This window comes from Acinonyx jubatus, chromosome E4 (assembly GCF_027475565.1).
Source record: "Acinonyx jubatus isolate Ajub_Pintada_27869175 chromosome E4, VMU_Ajub_asm_v1.0, whole genome shotgun sequence".
Classification (NCBI taxonomy): Eukaryota; Metazoa; Chordata; class Mammalia; order Carnivora; family Felidae; genus Acinonyx; species Acinonyx jubatus.
In genome coordinates this window covers 67,717,910-67,739,552 of record NC_069395.1, presented here as the reverse complement: position 1 = coordinate 67,739,552, position 21,643 = coordinate 67,717,910, and the positions used below count along the sequence as shown (strand labels likewise).

At 54.5% G+C, this 21,643-nt stretch overlaps 1 protein-coding gene across 6 annotated transcripts in view; it reads right to left on the bottom strand.

Moving 5' to 3' along the window:
• Positions 1-2,374: 2,374 nt before the first annotated feature.
• TP53BP2 (tumor protein p53 binding protein 2) overlaps positions 2,375-21,643 on the bottom strand; it is a 62,980-nt gene continuing 43,711 nt past the window's right edge. For 3 of the 6 annotated variants that reach the window (XM_053209850.1, XM_027046252.2, XM_027046254.2), the window contains 14 exons: positions 19,596-19,697; positions 17,485-17,659; positions 16,693-16,874; positions 16,294-16,458; positions 15,886-16,108; positions 14,315-14,437; positions 13,880-14,028; positions 12,708-13,167; positions 10,735-11,510; positions 8,790-8,927; positions 7,974-8,107; positions 5,425-5,591; positions 4,820-5,019; positions 2,375-2,706 (listed from right to left, as the gene is read on the bottom strand). In XM_053209850.1, coding sequence (XP_053065825.1) covers positions 2,665-2,706; positions 4,820-5,019; positions 5,425-5,591; positions 7,974-8,107; positions 8,790-8,927; positions 10,735-11,510; positions 12,708-13,167; positions 13,880-14,028; positions 14,315-14,437; positions 15,886-16,108; positions 16,294-16,458; positions 16,693-16,874; positions 17,485-17,659; positions 19,596-19,682 — 3,021 coding nt within the window. In that variant the 5' untranslated portion in view covers positions 19,683-19,697 and the 3' untranslated portion in view covers positions 2,375-2,664. The remainder of the gene's footprint in view (positions 2,707-4,819; positions 5,020-5,424; positions 5,592-7,973; positions 8,108-8,789; positions 8,928-10,734; positions 11,511-12,707; positions 13,168-13,879; positions 14,029-14,314; positions 14,438-15,885; positions 16,109-16,293; positions 16,459-16,692; positions 16,875-17,484; positions 17,660-19,595; positions 19,698-21,643) is intronic. The other 3 variants (XM_053209849.1, XM_027046253.2, XM_053209851.1) reach the window with 3 other exon arrangements.

Genomic DNA, 21,643 nt, shown 5'->3' with positions numbered 1-21,643 from the left:
TCCAAGGTCACCTCTCGTTTCCCCTCTTGAGAGTTAAAGGCAGCTTGGAACTACGCAGTTTCTTAATCCAATTCAGAGGCTCTCAAGTGTCCACAAAGTAGGTCCGGCTCTCCTCTGCTGCCCCTGGCCTCCACCGAGGAGGCCCAGGCAGGTCCTTCGGGTGTGGGGACGAGAGAGGCAGACAGGACAGGCGCGTCAGTCACGGGCCTGCCGGTGGTGCCCCTGCGGGAGCCCTACGACCCAGAAGAGGTGTGCGACGGGCCGGGCCGGGCCAGCAAGCGCATCTCCCAGCCTCGTCCAGTGGGGGCCGGGCACACAGGAAGGGGAGGGAGGCGCCTTCCCAGGTCGCAGAGGCCCACAAACCGCTTCTGTGCCGGGGCCGCCCGCAAGGCCCCCGGCTCGCCACCACCTGCCCTGCTCCCTGGTTCGTTGTCACAGCAGAGGAAACAGAGACACGAAACAGCCAAGGGCTATGCTCCGCTTAGCTCATCCCATTTAGAAAAGGACTGGAGACAATGACCGAGCACCTGGGTCCCCCAACAGGGGAGCGCTGGTCATCGCCTCCCTCACGGGGAGAAGGCAGACGTGCCCCCGCCCCCTTTAAAAGCCCCACTTCCGCGGGGCCCGCCGCCCAGCTGCCCTGTTCCTTCTACAAAAACCTAAACTGCGTCTGTGAAGATGCCTCACGGGGCCACCGCGTCCGACCCTGGGGTCCTTCCCGTGGCAGCCCCGCGCCCACAGCACGACAGACACCACAGCCAGACCAGAAGCGTCTGCGCCCCCCCCCCCCCCCCGACCCCAGACCCTTCTCTGTACCTGCAAACCTTCCCACGCAGACCTCGGGTAAGACGTAAACAAGTAAAAACCAAAAGAGAAAACATGTCGTGGGTATGGGGCTGAGGGGACAATGGATGATCACGGTTCACCAGCAGGTGCACGCAGAGGCCGCTGTGGAGGGCACGGCCGGGTCACGGTTGCTTGGTGGCCAGGAACCACCAACCCAGGTGTCGCGCTCGCTTCCTGTCACTTTATGCGCTTAAAATCACCCATCCCTGGGGGCCCGGTGCAGCAGGTGATCTTGGGGTCGTGGAGATCACTTAAAACTGTCCCCTAGCGGGGATCCCCCCGCGGCTCCAGGACCAGCACCCCCCCGCCCTCCTTGCAGCCAGACCCAGCGGCAGCCCCTGGGGAAGCCACTCTGTCCAAGGTCACCGATCCATGCCGTCCCGTTACCACAGCGCCCACCGGGGTACCACCCCATACCCCCTCACCGTTCTGGGGAGCTGGGGGGTCCAAGGCCGGGGTGCGGGACCCTTCGTGGCATGCGTGTGGCCGCCCCCTCGTGGTGACCTCACGTGGGGAGGGGAGGTGGTCCCTTCCTCCTCCAAGGACGCAAATGCCTTAGGGAGGGCGAACTTAACCTGGTGACCTCACGTGAGCCCCACCTCCAAACCCCGCCAGGCGGGGGGCAGCAGCAGGGTGGTCCTCTGGTGTCCAGCCCTCGGGGTCACCGCCTTCTCTGCTACCCGCAGAGCGTGGCCTGTTGGCTCTTCCCCCGCCTTCTTGCTGGAATTGAGCTGCCCACAAACGTGCCGGGATTTCGCACGGCCGTTCCTTCCCGCGTGGCTCCTACTCGGTGACCCCGCCACACGGAGCCATGGGCTCCGAAACGACTCACAAACCAGGTAACGGATCACAAACAATGCAGACTCCGTCTGAGTTCTTGTCCAATGAATCCCTGCAGACAGCACCACGAACACCAGACCCTTCCTCTCGCAGAGGTGTGGGGACGGGGCCACCGGCTGTCCCCGTGGCTCCCGATCAGGGCCACCGCAGAGCTCACCAATTTCAAAACCCAGCCGTCTGTAAGAACCTCACTCCTCACTGCAGCCACACGGCCGGGGAAGAAACCGCTACTCTCCCAACAGCGTGGGAGCTTCAACAAGGCTTTTCATGACACAAAGAACAGAAACCAGTAAAAAGCTTAGAGTCAAAAAGTTTAATTTTATTACAATTGTTTTTAAAGTCAGCAACGATCTTGATAAATTTCATGGTTAAGTCTATATGGCGAGTCTCCAATTTCCAGGATACAAAAGACAATAAATATAGATTCAAATCCCCCTAAAAACCAGATTCCACATTCAGGTAGCTGTGCTGTGGCTCGGTCCCAGGATTCCTTCCACACGTGACTCCGAAGACGCTACAAACTCCTACACGAAGGGCCGCCCACACCCGCCAACACGTGGTTCTGAGCGTGTGGCCTGTGTCCCGAGGTCCTGGGGCCGCCTCCACGGCTCTGGTCCTTCCCGGTGGAAGGGGAGGGGACGCGCCGACCAACAGCAAGCAGGTGTGGCTGGGACGTCGGCACCCCCAAGCAGGTGGGACACGGAGCCCACGGAGCGGCCCCACTTCTCTCTCAAACAGGACGTCCCTGTCTGTCCTCTGCCCCGTGGAACATGCTTCCGCAGCACAGCACGGCCAGTTTGTCACGCCGAGGTCCCCCTCGGAGAGCCAACTCCCCAAATCCTTCACCTCCCTCCAGAGCCCATTCCAGACGCCTTCCAGTGACGTCGTCAGCAGTCTTGCGAAATGTTTGCCACAAACAATCACGACACTTCTCCTTACTGATAACATGAGTTCTTCAGAAACTAAAGCTCCGTAGTTTCAGGCCAAGCTCCTTTGTCTGGGTTTAATTCTGGGGTACAGCTGCAAGAGAACGGAGAAATGATTTACATGCTGCAGAGACAAAACCTCGAGTATGGGGGTCTGGTGTCACCGGAAAGAATCGAAGAAAAGGACTCTTTCTGCACGTGAGGCACCCAGCGCCGCCCCAGGACACAAGATTCACACTCGGCACCTCCCCTGCAAAGTCACAGGGGGTCCCACGTAAAAATGCAGGTGGCGCTGAGCGCCGGCCCCACCCGTGCGGCCTGCAGCTTCCCGAGCGGACGGGACAGATCAGGGTCTCCTGTAACCTCACTGACAACAGACCCGACTCCATGACAGAGGAGACTGAGCGACAGGATGCCACAGACTAAAAGTCTGCCGATTTCAGGGCGGATAAGTGGAGGTTTTTGTGTGGGGATTTTTGTGGTTTTGTGTTTTCTAGAACAAGAGCCGGAGAGAAGAATGGAAGGTCCTGAAGCCACGGGTGAGTCCAACGAGTCATCCAGCTGGCGCAGTAAACAACCCCCTCCTCCCGCCTACACAACGGGAAAAAGGGTTTGCTGAAAGAAAGTGGAGTCAGACTCCAGCCAAAACTGAAAAACGGGTGATCGACATCACACAAAAGATGATTTTTCTGAGAAAACAACTGGTCAATACAATTTTCTAGACTCAAATTTGAACCTCTGATTAAAAACTCAACATTTACGTGAGTTCCTTTTTTCTTTTAAACTCAAAGGAAACCAAAAAAACGTTACTTAGAGGCAACTTCTACCCCGGGGAGACCTCCAAAAGGCTGGGGTGAACACGAACGTCTCCGACCCAGCCTGACGCGGGCCTCCCGAGGGCCGAGCACCTGGGCCACGCGGCCTCCTCTGTTCAGGAGTCACAGGACCGCTTGGAAAATCACAACAAAAGATTCCAATAAGCAACTAGTTCCGAGAGGTTTTCAGAAGCAGGAAACGTCAAAAGGTAGAACTAGTATTTGCTGCTCATGTTCGGCAGGGAGGCGGCTGCAGAGACTCCGTCGGGCTGGACAGAACTCTGGTCGGGTCACTGGAAAGCTCGTCTAAAGGGCTCCGTGGCCCGGGCACCTCAGGTAAGCATCTGACTTAGACTCAGGTCATGATCTCACGGTCTGGGAGTTCGAGCCCTGCATCGGGCTCTGTGCTGACAGCTCGGAGCCTGGAGCCGGCTTCGGATTCTGGGTCTCCCCCTCTCTCTGCCCCTCCCCCACTCACGCTCAGTCTCTGTCTCAAAAAAAATTAAAATAAATAAAGGGCTCCATGGCCAAATTTACTTTAACTTTCATCAATTCTTTGTAATTTACATCAGAATCACATGTGTGAATATGATCCAGGCTCAAAGGTTTACTTAATGATAAACGTTGTGAGCAGGGGCAGCAGTCGGGACACACGAGGTCACCCACATGGCACATGAGACACGGGAGCGGACAAGAAGGGTCAGGAGGGGGCGCGGGTCGGAATCCAGGCAGCCAGGTTCCGACACCACGGTCACTCGGCGGAGTAACGTGGGGCAGCGGAGCGCTCGCACCCAGGGCCCTCGCTAGAGACCCAGACACCGGAGTGGCTCCGCGCCGCTCAGCCCGCGTGGGTCCGACCTGATGAAAACCCCCATAAAAACCTCTCCCCCTCGCTGCCCATCAGACGCCTCAACAATCTCAGGAGGTGGTGCCCTCCGGTCCCTCCCGCCACGCCCAGGCGCAGGGGGACTGCGCGGAGCCGCGCTGCTGACCGTCGTCACCTCCCCGGCCGGGCTCTTCCCCCTTCCCACGTCGGTCCTCTCCTCGCTCTCCGTTATCTGTCCCGCCCTGGCGCCCACGGCACTCAGGTCGGCAATGCAGTGTCTGGAAAGCGCTACGCCCCCTCCCTTCTCTTGCCCGCTCTCCCGGCCTCCTCCCTGCAAACGCTCCCGAGAGCCCCCTTCCACCTAAATCCAGGACAGAAGGGGACTCCTGCCCGCAGTGCCCTCCCCGGTCCAGCCCCAGGTCCCGTGAGGAGCGCAGGACCTCCGAGAGCACGGGACCCTGACCGTGCCCGGTGGCTCACCAACACGGAAAATGTGGCTGGACGTGTGAACCCGCCACCGTCCAAACGTGAGGATTCGCCGTCGCGCGGACAGGGGACACACCTACCCCCAGCAAGTTGCGGGGCACGTAGCCCTCCTGGTCCTGCAGGCGCGCCCACCACCACTCGGTCTCCTCCTCGTCCTCCCGCCGCAGCACGGCCAGGCAGTCCCCCTCTCGCAGAGGCAGCTCGTCGCCGTGCTGAGGCTCGTAGTCCCACAACGCGTACAGGACCCCTTTGTTCATGATGCCCATCTTCTCCTGCACTCCTGAAACCACGGGAGAGCCAGCGGATCAGGGCCCGACGCCCGACGCGCTCCCCACCCCCCGACACCTCCCGTCCCCGGTGCCCCAGGCACGGAGCCCCCGCGTCTGACTGCGCGGACACGCCTGGGCCACCGGGCCCACACCCGGAGCCTCCCTTCTCTGAGTCTCGGGAGAGGCCCCTGCAGGGTCAAACCGCCCCATCGTGGGGTCAGCTCACGCCATCCCCACTGGAGCAAGCACAGAAGCCGCATCCGACCCTGCCTCCAAGGCCGCCCTGTGCTCAACGGCCAGGACCGCGCACGACACACAAACGTGTCCCCGGATGCTAAAGCTACTTGGCAACTGCACCCTAGAAACTCCGGGCAAAGAGAGGCAGTAACCCCACACTCGAGCCAGCAGTCGCGAACCGTAAAGGAACTGTGAGCACTGGGCGTAGCCCTCCTCCACCTCCTCGCACTTGTCGGCGGCGGTCTGCGTGTCGCTGTAGGTGGTGGCGAACACGGCGGCTCCGGACTCCACCAGGAACTTACACACCTGCACGTTGTTGCAAGAGGCCGCGCAGTGCAGCGGGGTCCTGGGGGGACACGAGGCAAACGCGCTGGAGGACCTTCCCGTGCACACCACGCCCACGGGCTGGGCTGTCTGCCCACAGCGTTCCGGACTCCATGGTCTGGGCCTTTCTCCTAAAACCTCTTACACACGGTTTTAGAAATCAGTTACACACAGGAACACCTCAGTGTGTGTGTGTGTGTGTGTGTGTGTGTGTGCGCGCGCGTGCGTGCACGTGGGGGGGGGGGCGTGGGGGAGCCATTTGGTCAAGTGTCCGACTCTTGATTTCGGCTCAGGTCACGATCTCACAGTTCGTGGCTTTGGGCCCTGTGTCGGGCTCTGTGCTGTCAGCGTGGAGCCTGCTTGGGATCCTGTCTCCCTCTGCCCCTCTCCCTCTTGTACGCTCTCTCTCTCTCTCAAATAAATTTAAAAACAGTATCAGTTACACACGGACACATGAACCCGCCGAAGACCGACAACCACAAAGGGACATGTTGCATACAGGCCACACCAGGCGCCCAGCAGGGCAGCGCGGAGGGCCAGGGGAGTCAAGGAAATGAGTGAAGGACAGGAAATCCGTGCAATCGTCTCAGAAAGGGTCGGATGTGTTCTGGAGCACCTGCCTAGTTAGTGCCAGCCTTAGCGCTCGGCCGTGCCAGACCGGAGGGGCACGACCGTCTTTGCGTTATAGGCCTGCACTCGAAACACGGGCCTTTAGAAATGTTCCCTTGTCATTACCGCTTCTGAAGAAATTAAGTTGCACACAGAAAACTACCTCTCCTTAACGGCTGTTAAAATCCAAGTTGAATTTTAATTGGTAAAAAAAACACCTTGGTAGTTCAATGCAGACGAGAACAGGGACTGTCAACCGCACACGTTTCAGTCTGTTCAGCAGCTGGCCGGCAGGGACTCGCGGACACCATACGGAGAGTCCCCTCCAGCACCTCAGATGTCTGCAGCGAGCGCTAAGTGATCCAGACCCACGGAAGAGGAAGAGGACCCGGCGCCACGGCCCAGCTCAAGTGTGAACTGGAGTATGTGGACCAGGCCCCGAATTACACAGATTTCACGCTTTTCACCTGTTTCCTCTCTCCCCTCTTTTTACTCCTCCCGAGGGCACAGTCTCTAAGATCACGTATTCCCCCCACCGCTCACTTTGGGATTACTGCAGATTTGTTAAGTGCGTGGTTTTAAAAAATGAAAAACTATACATACATTCCTAATAAAAAGGAAACGAAGACATTATGACACATTAAGAACTTGTTTTGGGGCGGGGGCCAGCTGGCTCAGAGGAAGGGGAGACTCTTGTTCTCAGGTCGTGAGGTCAAGCCCCACGGTGAGCACAGAGATCACTTAAAAAATTTGTTTTGCTTACGGTGTAAAGTTAAACCAAAAAATTAGGCTAAAATACATACGCGTACGTAAGCTTTAAAGGAATATACTTAAGAACCACTGATGCTGATCTCTCTACGTTGTGGGGTACGAATGGCTGATCTCCTCTTCTCATTTCCCTTTTTTACACACATTTTCCACAGCGCATACACGTTACTTTTATAAATGTAATTTTTAAAAACTGTAACCAAATGCTTTGGCACAAACACCTGGGGGATGATCTAAGTGTCGAACAAGAGAGAGAGTCACTCCTCGCAATGTAGGGCCATTCTGCACCTGTGTGCACGCACGTGACATACACCTGTGCACGAGGTAAAGCCGACGTCATCGTACAGCCACTTACCACGTTAACAGAAAAATAAGCTATAAAAATACCTGCATAAATATCTTCACGTGATTCCAGGTTTTTAAAAATCCTATACGGAAAAAAACAAGTCTTCTTCCAAAAAAGAGCCTATCGTAATTTAAAATTTTCTTTTTCCAAAAAGAAAGAAAGAAAAATTACAAAATTTACTCTCCATTCTATTACTGTTACCGGGCTGACAATATCTTATCAAGACCTTTAACTCATTATGTAACAACCCATTATCGCATGAGGAACACTCATCACCTGTAACAGTTCCTCCTATGCTTTATGCACATAAAACCATTTCACAAAATGGTCCACAAAAAATGGATTCCACGGTCACGTATATTTGGGAAAGTCTACAAACCCGACTCCCTCGTGCAGACGTGCAATGGACAGCAGTATATTAAAAACAGAGGTTTCATGGGTGAAGGGACCTTGCTTAAATCAGCATTTCTCAAACTCGCTCGAGTCTACTGTGTACGGCTGTGACATTTCCTGTTTTTATTACTTAACTACTAAACTCCAACACCCCACATGCCCCAGAACGGGAGCGAGAGGGGAGTCTGGGCACGAGCCGTGGCAGGACGCACGTGGATGCTCTCACCACCCGGCAGGGCCCTCACAGTGACACCCTGAAGCCGGGGCAGGGGTCAGCGAGGACCTTACCATCCGTCACTGTCTGCGGCATTTACGTTCACACCAAACTGCACCAGGAACTTCACGATTTCTGTATGGCCCGCGCACACGGCATTGTGAAGGGCGGTGATGCCCTCATCATTCGGCAGGCTTGGGTCATCAACCTGTGACATCGAGAAGAAGGGTGACTGTCACTCACACTTCTGTCACCGTTCAGATCACAATCCACCAGCTGTCCAGGATCAAGAGAACAGACGCAGGCTCTTGGGGTTATTTTCCGTCATAATTAAACCTCAGGAGCCAGGAAAATTCTACCAAGAGCAAGTCTAGAAATGAGGGCAGCGGGGAAGCCAGAGTAAGTAGGCGCTCACTATAAAAAGGCTCTTACCCATGAAAAGGGGCCGGAAACTCTACCCTCAGAGTCACTGATGTTTACTTACCCTCCGACTCCCACCACAAATTAGTGTCTAAGGACAAGGTGCACTTGCCATGGAAAGGAAAACAGGGCAACTAAAAATATTTTAAATAGCAGGCTTCTGAAATAAGGCCCACACCTGCAGTTTAACGCTGCACGGTCCGGACCCACACAGGCACGACCATGAACCCTGTGCGGTCCGGACCCATGCAGGCACAACTGTACAAGAGGGTGGAGATCTCCCGGAGAAAGGCCAGACCCCAGAGGGCCCCCAACTTTATGTCACACCTTCCACCGGCACAGCCTGTCCCGGGGAGTGCTCGCCGCCCCCCTTCGACACCTCGCCCCGACCCCCACGATTTAAAGATGCAATTCCTCTCTCTCAGATCGGAGGTCCGAAAGGGACACAAGGTCGTATCATTAGACGGTACCTCATAGATAATTCTCTGCACGAGGTCAAACTCCCCCTCCAGAGAGGAGTCCAGGAGCAGGGCCAGGGGGTTGAACTTCACCCTCATGCCATGGGCGATCCTGTCAGAGCCAGTTTTACGTAAGTTTGTCCTTTTGCCCTGCAGAAGAAAGGTGTGAAGTCAGGGCCCTGGTCTCAGCGTGGAGACCGAGGGAAGGGGGGAGCGAAAGGGGCTTCACAAACACACACTTGGCACATTTTGTAGACACGTAACATCATCCAGACACGGACGTGAATCGTAACATACAGCTTAACGAACGAAGAGGGAAGAACTGAACCGTGTCCCGTTTGGGTGACCCAAGACACCACGGCTGGAGCTAAGGGTGTGACGTGCGATGGCGAGAAGGCTGCTTTGCCGTTGGGCTGAGAACTGGTCTTTGGGTTCCCCATCTATTTAGTGCGACAGACCCCACAGACTGGGCACACAGTTCTCTGGACGGACATTTAACGAACGATCATTCGTGAACTCCTCACGAGAACCCCATTACCCCCTTTTACAGATCAGGAAACAAGGCACACGGCCAGTAAACATCAGGGCTGGAATTTAAATCCAAGCGATCTGGCTTCTTCAACTCCCTCCCTTTTAACCGTTTCGTAACAAACAACGCCCGCTTCGGGGGAGAGCGGACAGAATTAAGGAAATAAGAAATATGATCATCTGCCTTAGATACCCTGGGAAGAAACCTTCCGGTCTTAAAACGCTGTCACTGCCATCTACTCACAAGTCTAACTACACTCCGAGATACACGAGTAAGCTACTCAAGCCCTTCGACCGTTAATAAGCCAGACTTAAAAAACATACAGCGAGTTCGCAAAGACCAGCCCTAACACCGCATACGGTAAGCGCCTCGCACACAGCCCGCAAAGCGGCAACTTCACGGAGGTGCGCCGTCCTGCACACACGCAGCGCGGTTTCGGGGTGGACAACCCCGGCGCTGCAGAAAACGTGCGGCCATCACTCCACTGACGCCCAAGGACTAAAATGTCGTCTCTTGGAAAAGGGAAGCGTGAACGTTACGTGACCGTGATGCGCAGCGCAGGGGCCGTGCGGGGCAGGGGCCCCGCGCCCGCTCGCGAACAAGCAGACACAAGCTGCCCTGGGTCACTCGAACCCAAGCAAGAAGGGGATGGCTCTCCCGGGACAACGGTCACAGACTCCTGAGCAGAAAGCATGACGCGGTCACTAAATGCGGTCTCCTCCGTCCCTGAGAGGACACATCATTTTGACTGGATGGCCGGCAGGGTGGGGGGGAACGGCCAAACCAGGTGTGAGATGTCTTCCCTTTCCGCGTGTTTAACACCAGCTGCGGGGAACCGCACACCAGGCTGAGTACAGCGTGGGCTCAAGGTTAACCTCCGACCACAGTCGAAGAAACAAGCGTGGTTTGTATCGCAAAGAACCGAACTCTGATTCTTCACAGAGAAAAGGGCTCTTCCCTAAAAACTAAGGTTGTTCTTGGGGCGCCTGGGGGGCTCAGTCGGTTGAGCGTCCGACTTCGACTCAGGTCATGATCTCACAGTTCACGGGTTCGAGTCCCGTGTCAGGCTCTGTGCTGACAGCCTGGAGCCTCCTTCACATTCTGTGTGTGTGTGTGTGTGTGTCTCTCTCTGCCTCTCTCCCACTCCCACTCACGCTCTCTCAAAAATAAATAATAAAAGTAGTAATGAAAAATTAAAGGTATTCTGAATGTAATGGATTTTTAGGACACTTACGAGACGCACTGCGCGCTGAGGGGGCTGTGAAACAAAAGGTGGGCTGCAGACACGTTTGTCGCCCTGGGCAAACGACCCTGCGAACTCAGAGGTGGTTCCCAGAGCTCTGCCAGTCGACCACCTGGGACACCGTGATGAGGCGGGGGCGGGGGGGGGGCTCCTGAAGGGACCAGGTGACACGCCACATTACTTACAGGAGGCAGAGAGACCTGCCCCGTGATCTCGGGGGGACGCAGGCTCCCAGAGTCCTCTCCTGGCCCTTCTGGCTCCCCGGTCGGGTACGGCGGGGGCGGGTACGGGGGGTACTCCTCCAGGTACACCTCGAGCAGGTGCGGAGTCTCTGCTCTCGGTTCTTCCACACTATTCTGGAAACGTGGGCTGCCGTCTGGGACTCCTTCGGGCACACAGTCGAGGCCTGGTGAAGGAGCTGGAATGTCGCCGTTCTCCGCACCGGTGCTCCCCGCTTCCTCCGGGGACACCGATTCGGGAACCAGAGAGACCGTCTCCTTCTCTGGCTCCACATGTGAGTACGGATTCTGGATTTCTCCTGGGCCTTCTGAGTCGGCCGTGCCTGGAGTCGGCTTGGACGGATACGAGGGGACAGAGATGGTCTCCATGGCAGCGATGGTGGTCCTCTGGTACAAGAGTTTCTGGATATTTGGCCCATTGGGCCCCTCTGGCTCTGTAATGGAGCTCCGTTTTTTCAGCGGCCGTGGCGCGTTGGACAGTTTCTTCCGCAGGGCTTCTAAGTCAGCGTCACTCTGGTTCCGGTAGGGATTGGACAAGAAAGGCAGCAATTTGGTCGGGCTGAGCGGTCGAGGAATTCTTTCGTTCTCGTGGTTCTCCTGAGCGGGCGCCGCGGGCTCCGGGTCAGGTTCGGGACTGCTGGGCTCACCCTGGCTGCTGGAATAGACGTTCTCCGGATGCTGCTGCTGGGTCTGGGAAGCAGTGAGCACAGGCTTGCCGTAGACTGATTGGAAATGGAAACAAAGCCCCGGTCAGTATTCAGTAAAGCCGGCAGGTCACAGACCCAGCTGACAATGATTAGAACGTCCTGTAATTTTCCAGTCCTTACCCAGCTCCCTGCACCACAGCCAGTTTTTACACCCAATGAAGGACAAAGCAAGGCTTCCATCGCGGCACAGTGAACTTCGGACAGAACGAAAACTCTCGTTGGCTGTAACACGCCATTATTTTACGTGCCGATTAGAAAATGCTGCCCTTGTAACTGTTAAGCAATCACTGGCTGCTGCACCCAAACTTAAAATGCCAAACCATGAAAACAGCATAAAAGCAACGGGGGCTGGTAATCCTCTCCTGCGTCCAGATTAAAAGGAATCACGCACCACCCTCTCTTTCCCACTTTTCAAAAGCAAACCCACGTGGAAAATCGTATTTGGCTTCCTGAGTTCTCAAGAACCACTTCTATTTGCCCAAACCCTTCCCCTTATCGTTCTGATTAGGTCAAAGCTATCCAATTCCCAAATCACTGTGTCAGCAGGCCTAAGGACGAGTCCGCTGTGGCACGTGCGGGACGTGTCTGTCGTCTGATCACTTTCGGGACACTTCAGACCACAAATGCACGCTGATTTCACGACTAGAAAGCCAATTTCATTCAGTAAAAGAGAGTGAACTCTATTCTGGTTTTATAAACTAATGACTCTCAGAACCCAACAAATCAACAGACTGTGTATCTTTTTATGCTTTTATGTTTAACTAGCAGCTCTGTGCTCATCAGAACGGCTTGAAACAGAGAAAGGAGCGCTCTTCTGAAAAGCACGCAGGGGCAGCTATCCAGGCCTCCTCGCGCCAAGGGCATGTGTGCGGTCTGACCCGCAGCGAGGACATGGCCCGGTGCGCGGGGACCGCCTGTGTGCGCCTCGCCCACCAGGAGCAGGGAACAAGTGCACGGGGTCGCCACCGTGCAAACAGCCATGTCCGCCATGGGTTCTAGTCATCTATCACCTATGCTCCCCAGCGCCTACTGCAGTGGGCTGACGTTTAATGGATGTTTCACCTGTTTAAGGTTCCTGAGAGCAGAAGGCAAATTAAACAAAACCCCGAGAACAAAGCCATCTCGCTGTGTACCGAGAGAAGACAGCTCTGGGGAGGACATGACGTCACCCGCGGCCACCCGCGCCGGGGAAAACCGGGCCCAGAAGCTCACCGCTTGAGAAGTGCGGGCCTCTGGAATGCGTCTTGGTCAACGCGCTCTGCACGGCCTGCTGGAAGTTCTTCCCGGGCGCCTGGTGCTGCGTGTACATGGAGTATATGGAGCTCGTGGCCACCGTCTGGGGCTTTCTGAAGGGCGGAGGAGGGGCGTCTTTGGAAGGCTGCGGAGTGAAGGGCCGGACGGCGGCCGCAGGGGGACTTTCTTGCTTACAAGCTGGAGCGAGGGCCGGGCCCTGGCCGACGGAAGGTGCGCCGGGGGACAGCAGACCCCGCTGCTGCCCTGCTGTTTTGGGTTTATTTCCCACGGATGCAGCCGCTGTTGATAACTGCTGAGGGTTTCCGTCCGGCTTAACGTCTGAGGGTGACGGACTCGTTTGCCCAAAATAAGGCAAATTAATCTGTTTTGGTTTTGACGGAACGGGAGGCGGTACTTTAGACACATTTTTATTTGCAGCCTGTAATACACACACGTACAAAGCCAGTCAAAACACTGCCTCAATGGGTCCGCGGGATGTCTAGACAACCTCATTTCGCCAATATAAGTCACACTAAAGACACTAGCTCTACGTTTTTAAATCACTAAAAAGTTTTAAATCTCTGAACTTAACCACATTAAATAAGGAAGCTCAGTAATGCAACACCATCCCTGCCCCGAATGACTCCTTGCTGCCACTTCCTACGTAGGAACCCTTGGGTGCCCGCTCGGAAACCTTAACTGCCACCTTACGTACTCGGCGGCCCCCAAACCGAACATCCTCTGCACTCATCAGGATGGACACAAACCAGGCTGCCGCCTCAGGCAACACGCCATCCAAGGCCACGGTTCTAACACACAAAACCATCACAGACATAAACTCAGCTCCCGGTTTTGAAGAACCAAGGTAACTGAAGGACACAAATACGATTGTTCTTCAATGCACCCTCAGTTTTTTAGAGAATCACGCGAAACATGAACCAGCAGCAGGCAAAGCAGCTGCTCTCCAACACGGGGTGAGACCACAAAGACACTTAAGCCGCAGAATTTAAAATCACCAAATTCTGTTCTGTTTTCTCATCTTGCAGATATATTTTGGTTTGTTTCCTGCTCTCCCTTATACAATATTCTCTCTTCTGAGGGGCATGTACGGAACGAGCAGCGGGTGTTAACACTGAGCTATCCCAACGCACCTGAGCGTCCCGCAAGATGTCCTCACTGCTCTGGTTTTTCCTCAGACCCCCACAGGGGGCAGGGCCAGCCGACTGGTCCACCGAGTCCAACATTGAAAAGGGGCGAACTTTCTTCTCTTTCTCTCTCAGGGGAACCTCTCCATCGTCAACTGGAGACAGAAAAAAAAATCACATGGATATTCAAGCTGTTTGCAGTACAATTTCTTTTTCACACAGAAGTTTCTCTCTCTTCAAAGTCTTTGAAACTCTGTAGCCACTAAATGCTCTCTTATTTTTAAATTAAGTCAACTACAGAATAACCTAGATGCTGCCGTGCTGGTACTTTAATCCCCAGACAAAAGAAGGTGGTCTGGAAGTAAACACCGTCCCCAGTGCCAACACACGAGAAAACAAGCTAGAGACTAGAGCGCTGCGGACAGCACATGCGAACCCCACCTCGGTCCCCACCTTGGTCCAGGGCCCGCCCAGAGCCGGTGGGTGCAGGCCCGGAGGGCTGGCTCACGGTGACGTCTGCACTTGGGGGGCTCCAGTCAGGGCTGAGTGGATGGATTTTAGAGCCTAGGATGCAGAAAAGCAAGACGGGTAAGCCGGCGCTGGAAAGGCACTTGCAATGGCTCCTTTTGCCACAGGGTTTAATCTCTAAAAACAGGTTCAAGGGGCACCTGGGTGGCTCAGTCAGTTGGGCGTCTGACTTTGGCTCAGGTCAGGATCTCACGGGTCCGTAAGTTTGAGCTCCACATCGGGCTCTGTGCTGCCAGCTCGGAGCCTGGAGCCTGCTTCAGATACTGTGTCTCCCTCTCTCTCTGCCCCTCCCCTGCCTCTCTCTCTCTCTCTCTCTCTCTCAAAATAAACAAACATGACAAAAAACTTAAGATGTAACAATAAAATAAAACCAACTTCATATTTCAGACTTACAACAATCCCACTAAACTTCCTTAGAAAAATACTGGACTTTATATTTCTAAATTAAATGTACTCGAACTCTTTAAAATTAATCACAGTAAACAGAAAATCTGCTGGAAACAGCGAGGACACGCTACCCCTCGGTCACCATCGCACTGAGAAAACACTTTCCAACTTGGCGGCCCCACGACTCCGGGTGTAGCTCACACACCAATGACGCACACACAACAAAAAAGGCAAAACTGTGGACATCGATCAGTCTTTCACAGATCGGCGCCCTCAGGTTCTCTCCCCACAGACAAGGAAGCATCAAGGCCACAGCTCTGTCCTCACAGAGGCAAAACTAAAGCAGTTCTTTCCACAGTAACACCTGGACCGGGCAGCTCTAGGGCAGCTCTAATGTTTCACGTGGGCAAACAATAGTGACCGTGAAGCTGGCTGTCTCCCGCACGTGACAGCGGTCAGACAGAGCTGGCTGCTCCCTGCCTGCAGGGGTCTGAACGAGGCCTGTAAAGGTCGTCTTTACCCTGCTTTTCCTACAGCCCTCCCTCCATCTGCTCCTCCTGCCACGAGACTCCAGCCTGCACCTCCACACGCACCCGAGGACTGCACCGAACGCCAAGGTCACGGACACAAGGAGCCTCTGTCGGTTCACCGTAAGCTTCCAGTATGTTTACTTTTATCGCACAAACTGCTAGCAAGCAGATTCTCACGCACAAGCACGTGTGAACAGCGCACACACCTCTCAGCAGAACGCACTCACCACCCTGCCCTCTGAAAACACGGCACCACTGCCCACATACGGGGTTTTACACAAAAAGAAAAGCTGTCAAGTTACAGAGATCAGATCAAAATCTCCTTATTAACAAGAAGGAATCGAGAACAATTTTCACTCCAAAAATAATACTACATTTTATTTCCCAGACAGAACCGTATCGTTTAGGGTTAAGAAACTTATCACTGCACTAGCAAAAACCACAGGGAGGTTCTTAAAATTTGCACCCAAACGAGGGACAGGAAGACCTTTTGTAAAACCCCCAACCCAGGGGAAGGACAATGAGGCCAGGAGGGCGAGCCGCGGAGGGCCGGGGGGACCGAGTCACCTCTGGCCTGGGCGGCAGCCGCAGACCGCGTGCTGGGCAGCGTGTGTACTCTGAGCGCCCCCTCCGAAGCCTGCAGGGCCCCGGGGCCGTCAGGCAGAGCGGGCTTCACCACCAGTTCCGGCCTCGAGGGGACGCGGGGCATCGTGGACGACTGGATGTAGGGGCCCACCGCGGCCACACGGCTGGGTGCCGGCAGCCCCTGCGGGGGCGGGGTTCCGTCAACCTTGGGAAGAGGCACAGGTCCTTCAGCGTGACGACCCAGACGGCACTGAACTCAGAACAGGCCGGGACACCTCCCTCACGTCTACAGGCCCGTGCTTCTGTCCACCCGACAGGGAGCTGTGGCCCCGCTCCGCCCCCCCGCCCCGGAACCCTGCAGGCGGCCGGCGCCCCACCTACCCCACCTACCGGGGGGCCCTCCTTGTGCTGCAGCGCCGCCTTCTTCTTCCACAGCCGGTCCCGCAGCTCGTTCACGCGCTTGTCCATGACTGCCACCTCGGAATTGCGCTTGTTCAGACACTCCCGCTGCTGCTGCAGCTTGGCATTCTGCTCCTGATTCAATTTGTTTCGTAACTGCATGGGGGGGGGGGGGGGGGCACGGCAGGGAGCAGGAAGAAAATTTCCCAGACAATCGCATGCTTCCCTCTTCCATACTTTCCCAAACCGCAAGGCCCCCACCCCCCCCCCCACCTCTTGGTGTAAAGTGAACGTCGGCCCACGGCTGCAGCTGTAGGGAGGCCCCCGACTTCCCACGTGGGGCACTCGGACGTGCGTCCCGGACCTCGGGGTGAAGCGCCCCCGGCTCACCTGCAGCTCCTTGTAGAGGCGGTCGAGCTCGGCCGCGGCGCACCTGCCATCGTGCCGCCCGTCCAGCCGGCCGTTCTTGAGCACCTCCAGCTGCCTGCCCAGCTCCTCCACCTTGGACACGGCCAGAACCAGCTCCCTCTGCTTCTGCTGGAACAGGCTGTTCATCTGCTCGATCTCCTCCACTGGAGGGACAAGAAGAAAGGCAACCAGGGCTGAAAAGAAAACTACGAACGAGCGCTCCCAGGCAACCTGGCTTTCCGACGAGCCTCGGAACACAGCGCAGACATTTCAGAAAGGCCCCGAAGCCTTCTCTTTCACAGGCGGCTGGAATCAGCAGACGCATTCTGAATGAGCCTCCCTCTGGAGGCGACTTTGGCAGGACCTGGATCTCGAGTATTAAACTGCAAACTTGGGCAACAACAAAATTTATTTAGGACTCTGAATCTGCGCTTTATAAAGCGGTAGAGGGAGTCGTTAAGTCACTAAAATTTTAATTAAGTGGTATTGTAACAGACCTACTCTATGAATAAAAATCCTTCGTCAAACTTCCAGTCAAAAAGTATTTAGAGGGGAAAAAACCCAAATAAACCACTAGGACATTTTCCAAAGGTGAGTCAGGAACCTTGTCGAAAGCGCCCAGCAGCTAACTCCTATTCACGGGTGTCCAAGCTGCAGGGAATTCTGCTTTCCAACAACTCTGAGGTCCCTGCGCACACGGTCCCGTCCTGCTCTCACCCCTGGCAAGGCCTGTCGCCCCCGCACCCACACCGGCCGCCCCCGGGCCCCGCTCACCGAGCCGGCCGTTCTTCAGCCTCTTCTGCTCCACGTGGCCCCTGAGCGCCCTCACTTTCTTCAGCTTCGCCTCCTGGCTCTCCGCGATCTCCTTCAGCCTCTTCAGCTTCTCCTGCTCCGCAGCCTGCTGCTGCTGGCGCTCATCCTGCTGTTTCAAAAACTTCAAGCGCTGTTCCTGAAGACACAGGCCACGGTCAGCACGCCCTTCCCAGCAGGTGCGCCACAGCCCGGAACGAACCCAGACCAGCCCGCGAGGCACCCGCTCCTGGCCCCAGCCCTCCATTCTCATGGGGACAAGACCCAGGAACGAGCACATTTATTCCCCGTGGTTCTCATGCCGCGAGCGAACAGCGATCCGAAACTGGTTCTCATGGGCCGTGGCTACAAGTTTAGGAGAAGCTCACACAGAGACACGCTCGCTACAAAGGCGGCTTTGGAGCCAGATTTGGACTCCCAACCCGCGTGCTGCCACTTACTGGCTCTAAGACTGGGCAAACCGCATAACCTCACTGCCTTCCTTAGCTCTAAAGTGGGGCGACCGGCAAGGAGCGAACCGTGAAATGTGACTCTCTTCACACAGCACCTTGCACAGCTAGTGCACACTCAACACACACTTAGGAAAGAGGTGAAGAACCACTTAACGCTCTAAAAAACCAGAGCGTAACATTCTATCATACTAAAATTTTTAACTAAAATCGAGTAACAGACTCACACAACTTATCATCAAGAGTAACCTCAAGTTAATATGCCTGAAACAGAAGTAACACAAAATAGTTTCGAAATAAGTCCCCAAAATTGAAGATTTGTTCTATTACTCAACCTTATTTTTATCTATCAGCACAGAACCTGACGCAAAGCTTGATCTCACGAACTGTGAGATCATGACCTGAGCTGAAATCAGGAGTCGGATGCTTAATCAACTGAACCAACCAGGTGCCCCAGAACATGCATTTTTTTAAATGTTTGAGAGCGAGAGAGCACATGAGCAGAAGAGGGGCAAGGAGAGAGGGAGAAGATCCCAAGCAGGTTCCACTCTGTCAGAGCACAGCGCGACATGGGGCTCGATCCCACGAACCGTGAGATCATGACCTGAGACAAAATCAAGAGTCAGACACTTAACTGACAGAGCCACCCAGGCGCCCCCAGAACGTGCATTTTTAGCAAGACCCCTAGGTGATTCATATGCACACTGAAGTTTGAGAAGCAATGCTACACCGGATTTTGAAGGTGCTGGTGCCTGGCATCAGAGACAGAAACGGATACATGGGAGCCCTGGCACTATGACAAGGAGGGCCACAGGGCGTGTCGCTGGGGACCTCACACGCCAGACCACCACTGGGACCCTAGCTCCACTGAACTTACAGTCACTAAAAGACTGGTCAGGTGCAGACACTGAGTGTTCAGACCAGGGACGGCAGGTGAAATCCAGCCTGCTGTTTTTAGAAGTCCAGTTTTTGGGGGACACAGCCATCCATTTGTTTGCGTCCACGGCCATTTTAGTGCTACAACCATAGAGCTGAGACCGTTAGCCTGCAAACCCCAAGATACCGATTCCCAGCCTCTCTGGAGGAAGTCTGATGACTTAGACCAGAAACCTGTGGCCGGCAGGAGAGGGAACAGGGAGACTGGTCTGGAAGGTAATGGAGGCTTCTTTTGTTTTTTCACCTGTTCGAGGCCAGGATGAGCATTAGTCTGTGGGGGCAGGATGTCTCAGAAGAGGGCAAACAGCCGGTTATCAGTGTCACGACGCAGAAGGGGACAGAGTTAGCAGGACTTGACTATAAAGTCCCTCTCGCTTTAGCAACCAGTCAGGACAAGGCCAGTCCAGAGCGGTTCCCACCAGCCAAGTGGAAGCGTTCCTTACGCTCTTCCTCTGTTACCGATACACGACAGGAATAATTTTGCTCAGGATCGGGGGTCCAGCGATCCTGAACGCGGGGGATGATCTAAGGCTTTCCAGAAAATGCTGCAGCAAAGAGAAGCAGGCTCCGGGAAGCAGGAACCTCGTGGGCTGCAGTCTCCTCGTGTGTCTGGGAGGCGACGGCGCACAGCGTGAGCGGCCTCACTCACGCATCAACGGCGGGCCCGCCCGTCCTCCAACGAGACATTACCTTAGTGGCCAGCATCTGCTGCTGGGCCTCAATCTGCTGCTGCTGGCGGGACGCCATCTCCTGAAGCTCGGCCAGAGTCAGATCCATCCCGGGGCTGCCAGCCTGCAAATGAAACCACAAGCGCTCCAGCTACCACGAAATGATCACAGAGACCCTCCGCGAAGGTCTGCTTAAGCCGCACCTGAACCCATCACGCCAAAATCGGCCGTTTTTCTCCCGTAATATTAACGAGACCATTAAGTTTCATGTTAACATCCCCACAGTGACTTATTACGTTTAGACGTAAAATGTACCAATAGACCAGCGCTCTTCAAGTTATAAATGTAAAAGTAAACAGTTGCAGTAGTCGGTGGCCGAAATGGAACTACTTAGAATTACCTTGTTCTGTAGTTAATTTATACTAGAAAAATAACATTTGATCACACTAAACAGGACGCTGGGGCACCAGCGGCTAACCTAGAACACAGTCATCACAGCGACCTTTAAAAACATGACACAGGGGCGCCTGGGTGGCGCAGTCGGTTAAGCGTCCGACTTCAGCCAGGTCACGATCTCGCGGTCCGTGAGTTCGAGCCCCGCGTCAGGCTCTGGGCTGATGGCTCAGAGCCTGGAGCCTGTTTCCGATTCTGTGTCTCCCTCTCTCTCTGCCCCTCCCCCGTTCATGCTCTGTCTCTCTCTGTCCCAAAAATAAATAAACGTGGAAAAAAAAAAATTTTTTTTAAATAAAATAAAATAAAATAAAATAAAATAAAAACATGACACTAGCGAGGCGCGCCTGGGTGGCTCAGTCAGTCAGTTAAGTGACGTGATTTCTGCTCAGGTCATGATCTCATGGTTCAGGAGTTTGAGCCCCACATCGGACTCCACGCTGTCAGAGTGTGAGTCTGCTTGGGATTCCCTCTTTCCCTCTCTCTCTGCCTTCCATGCTCCCTCTCTCTCTCAAAATAAACTTAAAAAAAGGTTTTTTTTTAAATATGACACTAGCATCAAAAATATTCAAGATACACTGAGTTATGAGGGACAAACAAGATGTCTACTCTCAAAGCATCTACTCAACATGCTCTTAGAAGTTCCAAGCCACGGTAACAGAAAAGAAAAGGCCGGAAGTTGTATCCAGTTTGGAAAGGAAGAAAGTAAACTGTCCTGACTCACAGAAAACGTGATCTGTGAGGAAAATGCTACGGAATCTACAAAAGAGCCGCCAGAACTAGTGAGGTGTTTGCAACATTGCAGGATAAACGATCGGGAGGCAAAAATCAACTGTATTTCTATATATTGACAACCAGAAATTGAGGAAAAATTTCATGTTTACTTATTTTGAGAAAGAAGGCACATGTGCACAAGCGCATGCATGGGGAGGGGCAGAGAGGGAGAGAGAATCCAAACTCAGGCCTCAATCTCGCAAACCGTGAGACCACGACCTGAACCCAAAGAGTCAGATGCTTAACAGACGCCACCCAGGTACCCTAGAAAAGCATCTTTAAAGGCCGTTTCCAGTAGCACAGAAACCATGAAGTACTTAGGAATAAATTTAACACGATGCACAAGACCTGCACCCTGAAAACTCACAAACTGCTGAGAGAAAGGCCTGAATGAAGCTGGAGTAAGTGACGTGCTCGTGAATCAGAAGCTCACGCCCGCAAGATGACCACGCTTCCCGAACTGACCTGTACACTCGGCAAAGTGAACTCCCAGCAGGCTTTTTTTAATTCTTAAAAAGGGATTAAAGGTTATTTTTTATTTTAGAGAAAGAGAGAGCGCACGAGTGGGGAAGAGGGGTGGGGGGGTGAGAGAGCAAGAGTGAGAGAGAATACTAAGCGGGCTTCATGCTCAGTGCAGAGCCCGACGCGGGGCTCAATCCCACTAGCCTGGGATCATGACCTGAGCCAAATCAGGAGTCAGACACCCAGTCAACTAAGCCATGAAGGCATCTTCCAGTAGGCTTGTGTGTGTGTGTGTGTGTGTGTGTGTGTGTGTGTGTGTGTGTGAATGAACAAGCAGATTCCCAACTCCCATAAGGGAGGGCACAGGATCTAGAACAGCCACAA